Source organism: Chelonia mydas, chromosome 27, assembly GCF_015237465.2.
Source record: "Chelonia mydas isolate rCheMyd1 chromosome 27, rCheMyd1.pri.v2, whole genome shotgun sequence".
Lineage (NCBI taxonomy): Eukaryota > Metazoa > Chordata > Testudines > Cheloniidae > Chelonia > Chelonia mydas.
In genome coordinates, this window is record NC_057860.1 from 9,821,895 (window position 1) to 9,831,483 (window position 9,589).

The 9,589-nt window shown below is 45.0% G+C and overlaps 1 protein-coding gene across 2 annotated transcripts; it reads right to left on the reverse strand.

Moving 5' to 3' along the window:
• Window positions 1-3,117: 3,117 nt before the first annotated feature.
• ATP5MC1 (ATP synthase membrane subunit c locus 1) lies at window positions 3,118-6,821 on the reverse strand. 2 transcript variants are annotated; one of them, XM_043536974.1, is made up of 5 exons: window positions 6,679-6,821; window positions 5,503-5,551; window positions 4,809-4,886; window positions 4,203-4,378; window positions 3,118-3,344 (listed from the first exon to the last, which is right to left on the reverse strand). In XM_043536974.1, exons 1-5 carry the CDS (start codon window positions 6,804-6,806, stop codon window positions 3,230-3,232), a joined length of 546 nt encoding a protein of 181 aa, XP_043392909.1. In that variant the 5' UTR covers window positions 6,807-6,821; the 3' UTR covers window positions 3,118-3,229. The 2 variants fall into 2 exon arrangements, with proteins under 2 accessions (XP_043392909.1, XP_007061983.2); XM_007061921.4 differs by having other exon boundaries at window positions 6,667-6,821.
• Between the last annotated feature and the right edge of the window lie 2,768 nt (window positions 6,822-9,589).

Below are 9,589 nucleotides of genomic sequence, written 5' to 3' on the forward strand. Positions count from 1 at the left end.
ACCCCCAACAGTTTATCCTAAGATGAAAGTACCTTTGCTGTGTTTTTATGTATGTTGTACAATTTGCCACAGCAGCCCCTGTTCTAGGTTATCCCCTTGTAAGATCCAGTTATTCCACAGCTATTCCTGACACCTAGTGCTAAGGGTAGCCTTGAAATTTAGATTAAAAATGGGAAAATATCAAAGAGTCCAATCAGCTGATGGGGATTCTACTCTGTGCTTCTGTCTCATCACTTGACTCATGGCTGACTGACTAATCACTTTTTCCCTCTTGGGTACAATTCTACACTGGAAGAGGCCAGATAAAACAAGCAACAATATCTGACTCCAGATTGTTTCATTGTAACTGGGTACTTAAGATGGACAGGTTTTTGGGCTTTTTAAGATCCTGATGTATATAGAGCTTTTCATTAAACTAGCTAACTCACTTCAGAGTAGGCATATTGCATACATCCTGATACATAGAGTCTACACTCACCAGGCAGGCAGACCCTATGAAGCAGGTATCATTGAGAAGATGTAAGTCTATCATAAACCAAAAGCTTGCCTCTCTCACCAACAGAAGTTGGTCCACTCAAATTTATTACCTCATCCATCTTGTCTCTCAAATATCCTGGGACCGACACAGCTACAACTACACTGCAATAAATGCAAGCATCATCCTTAGATGGGCTCAAGGGGATGGGATCCACACGGGGACGTATGAGCCACGATGCTCAGCATCACAATGCCTAACTTTTAGGCACCCAGAAAATCATAGGAACAGCACTGCAATCCACAGAGCCTGAGTTAGGTGCCTAGGCTCCCTATACAATGAATGGGGAAGAGAGAACCGCCTAAGCTAGCCACAGGAAGAAGCTGAAAGGGGCGTGTGCTAAACCCCCACCACTCTCATAGAGATAGCTGCCTACCCTGCTACTGAGCCTCAAACCTGGGGAAGATAGGTATTTGGCCCACTAAGTCACATGTGGAACTCAAAACAAAACAGCCAGGAGGAGGTGCTCCCTTATAACCTTTAGCCCAGTGGATAGGGTACTCAACCAGGATGTGGGAGACCCCTAATACAAGTCCCTCCTCCACGTGAGGGCCTATGTGGCCCTATGGAAAAAGATAAAGGCACCAGTGATGTGTTATTGCCACTCCCATCTTTCCTACTGCCAGAGAGGAAAAGAGGGAGCTGCCAGGCTCATGTGGGACGATTGCAGAGTCCTACATAGCTGCTTCCTTTATTTATGCTTAAGGCCAACCTTGAGTGGGGGTAAGTCAAGCATGTTAAGAAGCCACACCTATAACCAAACCAGTCAGGCCCAGATCCTCAGAGGTACTGATGATGCACCTTACCTCCATTGAAATAAGAGTTAGGTGTCTAAATACCTTAGAGGATCTAAGTCTCAAGAGTCTTTTCATTTAAAAAGTCGTTGATCCTGCTCCGTGTACAGTGATCCCCTCCAGCAGGACTATGTACATCCTCAGAGCAGTCCACAACAGCTACCTATCTCAGGACAAGTTACATTCATTCCAAATCCTTTTCCCTGCCTTCCTCTTTATTGGGATTTCACACAATGTTTTTTGTCCCAGATTCCTCCTCTCCCCACACAGATACTTGCTCCCCACATAATCACTTTCCTCAGAAAAAGGTAGATACTGGGCTTGTGTAAGATAGGAAAAACAGGACAAGGTTCATTGTATTAAGTGAGTTTTAGCTCACTTAATACAGCAGTTGCCTAGGAAACACAACTGTAGAGCCTTAGCTATGGTACCATATGACCATGTACAGAAAGCAGTTCCAGCCATGCAAGGGGAATGCCCCTAACTGGCTAAACACCAGGACACAGAAGTCACCATACTTAAAATAGCATAGTCCTTTCACAGTCATTTATGTATATTTAGCCAACAACTTTTAACCTGGATTCCTCTGAGATTCAAGTAAGCCATTTTCTTCAACACACTCCCTGCCTCCTGAGGGTACTTTCTCACTCCTACAGGGGAGTTTTGGGATTTCTTCTGACTCCTTGTTACTGTTTGCCTCATAAGGCTACTCTGATAGCTAAGTAATGAGAAAGCACCCTCATTATTAGTACAATCCATTTTAAAATTCACATTGTCAGGAAAGGTCAGAACTAGAACTTCAACAAGGGCTTTAATTTACCAAAAGTTGTTTTAGAATTAATTTATCAGAAGCAGAGAACCAGGTAAGATTTCAACAGAGTTGTGATATTCCAATTTTTATTAAGCACATAATTTTCTTTGCACTAAGATACCAGAGGAAGTTTAATTGAGTTGATTTAGAACCTGTTAGAGTCTTGGTGCTTTTCTCTATGGTATGTTCCAATCTCTGTTATAACACTGTCAGTCATGCACAGCTGCCACGGAAGTAAAATCCATGTATTCATGTCTGAATATCAGTGACAGATCATCAGAATTTTCAAGTGGAAAAATAACCTTCACTGGGTACCACTTTACATATTGCTTACCAGAAGCTGATGCAAAGAACCCAGGGAAGGTTGGTTGAGGACAGCTATTTTAAACCCTGACCTTTGGCCCACCCCATTTCTCTAACACAACAGGGAAGTTAGACGCATAAGGCATGTGTTGTTGGAACTTCTCCTATGATGAAAGGTATCTTACCCACATTCAATTACTACTACCAGATATGCTCAAATTCTCCTTCTGAGACTCTCAAAATACTCAGTTTCAGATGTTGCATAAGAAAGGCACCAGTTAAGATATTGATATGAGGGAATGGTGCTGTCTCATATCAGCTTAAGCAGTTATCTGCTGTGTCTTTTGAGATCTTAACAGATTTGTGTAAGACCGTTGTATTTATGAATGCGATCAGCACCAGTGGCCCTTCCCTCAATCTATTATGGTAGTATAAAACTGCAGACTCAAGTCACTTAGTAGCAACCAGCCAACTTTCCTTATCTTGCTACCTTATTTACAGTAGCTACCTTCTCCCGCAGCCCACCATTCTTACCCTTCTGGGTCATCTTTAAAAATCCTACAAGATTACTTTCTTTTATCAGTATACCATGGAAGATGAATCCCTAAATACATCCCAGGCCTCACCACTGGGCCATACTGAGTGTGAGAAAGGAGGAGTCTGAAACCAGTTTATTAGGAGAAAAGCTTTTGTTTAATTATAAATCTGGAACGCTCTGGTGAAGGAGGCAGACTCAAACCGGAGAGGACACAGAGTGATGGAAGCCATGGGTTGGCTCAGAGGCTGTCACATAGCAAACAGGATGAGGAATGCCACCATCAAACAGAAGAGTCCCATGGCCTCGGACAGGGCAAAGCCCAGGATGGCGTAGGAGAAGAGCTGTTGCTTGAGAGAGGGATTCCTGTAAGGGACACATCAAAAAACAGATTCCTAAGTGAGAAAAAAACAAATGTATTCCACAAGGAGCTAAGGATGGTCTCTCACAAGCCACTGGATTCAGTGGCTTGTGATTATGCCTCCTGAAGACAGGATCCCACAGAATAGTGGATACGGATGAATGTGGACATGACAGTGGGAGACTCAGAACACACACATGCATTAAGTTTGAGCAGAGAAAGAAGTGAGAGAAAGCCAAAGTAGTTCAAGGCATTTCTCTGGCTTCTTAGCATGTCTGTGTGCAATCCCCTAAGCCCCCAAAGGCTGGTCTCCACAGAATTATTTTTATCAGGCAGCAATCCCTTACCAAGCATTAATGGGATTAGGCCCTCTGTGTGATGGCAGCAGCTGTGAAGTTCTACTGAGGTGTTGTAAACATGTTAGAAGAGTGAGGAAGTGACTGATATTCTTTACATCTTGTCTTAAACTATGTAGCGTAGCTGTTTAGCAGTGTAAATAAGTCACTTTCTACCCCAGAGGTGCCTTCATTTCACTGATGGGCAAAGTGATTCCTTAGCATGTATTAATTGGGAATTAAATTTGTAAAGCCTGTGGGATGTGTGTGGATAAAAGATGCTATGAAAATGCAAGATCCTCATTATAAATGGTTCCTTGGGCTTTGGAACACCACAAGTACTCCTTTTCTTTTTACAGTTCTAAATTCACCTTCTTATTCCTCTCCCACTTTTTGGTTTGCTATGGTCAGTCTCAATGTCCTTTTCCTACAAAATAAGTAACAGCTAAAACTGAGTGTTTACAAAAAGGGCCTACAAAACTGACTGCTGGAACAGGGAAGTAGAGTTGAAGCCAGTGGCTTGCTTACCTGGCATAGCCGATGATCAAGCTGCCAAACACTGTTCCAATACCTGCTCCTGAACCAGCCACCCCAACTGTGGCAGCACCTGCACCAATGAACTTAGCAGCAGTATCAATATCCCTAGAGGTAGTGCTCGTTTGGAACTCCCGGTGAGCCAGCTGTAGATGGGAAACACCAGAGAGCTGTGGGGAGAAGGGAGAAGAAGCCAAATAGCAACATTATTTTAATTGAATACATTTATTAAGTGTCTGTCTACAGTTTATCCTCTATTCTAGGTATAGCAAGGGCATCCAAACTTTGCCCAGCTGAAAGGCAACCCTAGCATCTTGGTAGGGCAATACTCCAACCCATAGTACAACCTCTAGCCATTCCTTAATGTAAAGGCTTCTTATCCTCCCCTTCCCCCTCAATCTCTGTACAGAGTCACCAGCAATTTCAGCTGGTAACCTGAGCCAGGCACTGAAGACAAACAGTATCTCCATTGTCCAAACCCACATACATCTGGCTAGTGATTAATGACAGGGCTAACCACGACAAGGAGGCATTCCATCTCAAGATGTTAGAATTAGAGACACAATTACGGCAGCTAGAGGCAATTTTCTTTAGTCTTACCTGTACAGTCTGAGTCTCAGGCCTGCTCAGTACAGATATGGAAACCGGCCTTGCCAGAGCCCTGGAACAGCAGCGGAACTGAAGTGAAAGAAAGACATGTAACCCATCATGGGACACCTCCACATTCCTTAGATTTGAAGGCAGTTTACAGTCGTCTATTGGGGTCTTTGAACAGCTTTTGTCAGGAACAAGAAATTAAGAGTCACCCTCAACTCCACTGATAAAATTTGAAAGCAAATGTCTCAGGGACTCAAGCTAGCTGACTAACAATAACCTATAATCTAAGGACAAGACACTATTGAAGTATAATTAGTGCCACTATATTTGAGTTTTGAGCCAGTGTTGTACACTTTGAGGGACTTATAACTAGGAAGGAATCCTATCAAGAGTGGAGATGGCAGTACCCTTAGCCACAATAGGTTAGCATATCTTCTCAGCCTCTGGATTTGCATAACAAAACAACCCTATCGAGACTGAGAAGATATCCACCCTCCCTTCACCAACACCACAGATGACCTTGATTCCCCCAGTCAAGGAGTCTGGACTGAAAGTTATCCACCATAACACATCCCAAATAGAAGGGTGTCTGGGACAGCATTTTGAACACAGCTCTAAACAGAAATGCCTTCATTTACCATGGTAGCTGCATCCCCACCTCCTGGCATTACTCCTCTGCAAACAAAAAGCTGCTTACCAGAGCTGGAGAAGCAAGGAGGGCCACTGGAGTCTGCATTTTGACTGATCTAGTGAGAAGAAAGCAAAAACACATTGAAAAGGAACAACACATACCCAAACCCCATGTTACTCTTTACAGTAGAACGCACATCAGATCAACATACGCTCCCCAGGAGAGCTATAAACAAAATTTAGCTACTGTGCCTTATTCTTGTCCTGCTTCCTTCCCCTGATTCTCCCTTCAATTACGACTCAGTCTCGCTCTCTGCCAAAGTTTGTTGTAGTTTTACTTGGGGTCCTTCAGACACAGGCTCGCAAAAGGGTTTTGCTGAGTTTCAATAATAAAACTAAACTAAAAGAAAAGGCTGGCTTTCAATGGATGCTGACAGAAGGGTTGAGTCAATCCCTCAGAAACAAGAGAGAACCACACAGATGGAGTAGCATGAGCGAGACAGGGACCTCCAATTGTGGAAAGTCATCATGAGGGCCAAGCTGGGAAGAATAAACTAAGGGATTGCCTAGATTAGAATAAAGTTTTAAAGCTAGTATATTTAAAAGATTTATTCGGCACAGGGACAAGTTGTTAGCAGGTAGAAGCGAATTCTGGTGGGGTGGAGCCTAAAGTTTCACCGTTGACCAGAGAATAAGTTACAGTACAGCTTTCCCTGTCAATGCCAGTTTTAAAACACACCATTATTGTTAGCCACTACACTTTAAAAATACACCTATTGTCATAATCAAGACCCACCCTAATAAGGGAGAGGGTGCAGCAAATCAGTAAAAGGCCTCCCCCCCTTTCTGCCTCCCCCCCCCTCAGCTGCCCCCCCCTTCTACCTCCCCCCCCTCAGCTGCCCCCTCTCCCCTCAACTGCCCCCCTTTCTGCCTCCCCCCCCTCAGCTGCCCCCTCTCCTACCTCCCCCCCTCAGCTGCCCCCCTCCCCTCAACTGCCCCCCTTTCTGCCTCCCCCCCTCAACTGCCCCCCTTTCTCCTCCCCCCCAACTGCCCCAGCCACGAAGGTCAGAGGAGAAGGCGGCCGCCCTAGCGAGCCAAGCTCGGGCTGCAGCCGGAGCCGAGGCCCAGCAGCAGCCAGCTCGGGCACCTCACCTGCGGACGGTCACCCCCACGCGAGCCCCCGAGCTGCAGCCCCTTGAGACAGGAGAGCAAGCCCCGCCCCGCCGCTCACCTTGCCCTGTACCTCAGCGTCCTCCACTCCCATTGGCCGCCGCCACGCAACGTGCGCTGCCCCGTTGCCTCGTGGGGACAGAACGTGCTCTCCCTATTGGCTCTCCTGGATGAGTCCCCGCCTACCAAAATCCGGGACATTCGGCCTGCGTGAAAGGGCGACGACGTGCTCACGTCCCCAGGTTCTGATTGGCTCCTTTGGGACTTCTGATTGGTTGGCTGCCTGATCGCGTTCCAAAGGACCGTAGAGTTGGCCAAGGGGGAGGCTAGAGAATCCCTGTTACTTTGACTCCTTCCCCCTTCAGTCCTGGAGATTATTGCAACGTGGGAGCGGAAGCTACCTTGGGGGTCACGTGATGAGGCTGTAACTGCAGGGTGGGGACGGGGGTTCGAATCTAGCCTCGGACAGCTCCTTGGGGGCCCCAAACCTAACTCACGCACAGGGGACCCCAAGGAGTTGTCCGGGTCTGGATTTGAATCTGGGATCCTCATCCGCCATTCTGGGCTGGATTGGAACCCAAGTCCCACCGCAAGCTATTCTGGGCTGGATTTGAACCTGCCCCTTCACCTCCCAGCAGCTGCCTCCCAGTTGAACCCAGGGTCTCCAGTGGCCAGTATGGGCTGGCTTCAAACCACGGGCCCATGAGTGGTCGTATATAGGAACAGTTTTCCTTGCACAACTCTCAGCCTGGTTTTGAACTTGAGGCCTCTGAGGTCACGGGTTCAAGTTCAATCTGAGTTTGAACGCTTCACTGTTTTATGTTTAAAGGTGATCTGTCTTTTTATGCTTCTTTATGATGCATAACAAAGGCTGGAAATGTTTATAATTATTTTATTTTCTACTTTTTTTCCTTAGCAAAGTTATGCTTCCCTTTTGTCAGAGGTCTCTGTGGATATATCTACACTGCAATGTAAGCCCATGGTTAATAGAACACAAATGAGCAGACCCTGGGTTCGTTAACCTACAGCTTGAGCATCTACACTTGTTTGTGCCACCAGATTACCAATTGTTGAACCCTGTTTGTTGAACCATGCGGGCCCAAGACCAATCACCGATATCCCAGACTTTCTAGCACCCTTCCAAAATGTGTCCGCTCTAGACCTTGGTTTGTGGTAGTGTGGTAAAACTTGACTGTCCAAATGACAAAGAAATTCAGCCCATAGAACTGTTAGATACTTTTGGTGGACTCCCAGAGCACGAGTCCAGTGGGGCTGCATCTGGAATGTTGAGCTTATCTTCCCTGGAGATCTCCTGGAGATCTCCTGGAAGGGTGCAGAAATAGCTGAGGACTTAATTATAGGACCTGGGATGCCGAATTAAACAACAGCTTTTCTTCCAACTGTTTGCAAAGCAATAGGGCTACCCTGGATCCCATCTTGACTCAGGGTCAGACCTTCCACCCCTGTCCAGTAAACCTAGGTCCAAGCCCTGGGTTAGTGCGATTTGTAGATAGCAGAAGAGTTAGGTTGGATCCTGAGTTCAAACCTTGGTTTACACTGCAGCATAAATATAGTCTGTGGGTCATTTGGAAATGCAGGCTTGGGGCTTTCTCAGCCTTTAGTTAAAGGATGTATATATGTGATCAGTCCTCAACAAAGAGGGGTTTTCTCCTGTGTGTTTGAGTTTAACAGATGCTGACAAAATCAAATAAAATTTGAGAGGTTTTAAACACCAAATAATAATAATAAAATTATTCCCCTCTCACTTAATTGGGTTTATTTTCCATGTTATCTGTGATGGCACTATTAATAATTTTTATTTGTATTACCTAGGAGCCCTAATTATAGATCAGGATCCCATTGTGCTAGGTGCTGTACAAATACAGAGCAAAAAGACTGTCCCCATCCCAGAAACCTTATAATCTAATTTATAAGACAGAGACAACAGATGGATACAGACAGACAGGTTCATAATTCTACTATCCAGTGCTTCAGAATTTTTTTAATTCATATTTTCTTTACACCTCCGGAAGAAGCAAAAATGTCAGAAGCCCATTTTTCCCCTTTTGTAGGGTTGCTTCTAATTGTGGTTTTTAAAATGCACTGTTTAAAACACTTGGTTTTCCTTTGTTTTGTTAATATTTGTATCTCAAACACCTGAGCAAACAGTTGGAAGAAAAGCTGTTGTTTAATTCAGCATCCCAGGTCCTATAATTAAGTCCTCAGCTATTTCTGCATCCTTCCAGGAGACCTCCAGGGAAGATAAGTTCAACATTCCAGATATTTCTGAGGTAAAAAACAAACAGAAGTTACACACATATAAAATTTTCAATTAAGTCAGAGTTATGTAATTCATGCATGTATTAAGAAGTAAATGGTCTGATTTTTAAAGACCTCTCACATACTCTAACATGTCTCAGTGACCTTGACCTTTCCCCACATCAGTACAGACTGCAGGAGGGAAACAGGGCAGCCACAGGAGAAAAGTAGAGAGAGGTGCTGCTCAACCATTCTAGCAGAGTAAAGAAAGAGACCCGGTGAGTTAGGCTTTGGGTTCATCCTAGTGAAAAACCTCAACCACTGAAGAATTTGTCTCCCTGTTCAATACTTTATCTTGTCTTGAGTTAAACAGGTGCTGATAAACAAAAAGCGTAGAGGTTTTAGACACTGAATAATAATAAGAAAAAAACAAACCCCACTTTCTCTCTCAATCAGGTTTCTTGTCCATTTTATCAGATGGCTGTCGGTCAATCCACAAACTAGCCAGTGGGTGGAGCCATCTGCCTGAGCAATAGGGTGTGTTCCACCCTTTCCAGTGCCCAGTTAAATGATTAAGAGGATCCTACCTTGTCACTCTTTCCTCCAAACATGAAGGACCCACAAAGTCTCCTTGCACTGCGACCTCCAAAGCCATATCCCAAGGCAAGGAATGCCACCATGATGTGCTATTGCAGGAGGGCAGGGTGGGTGAGCCCCTGGGCTTG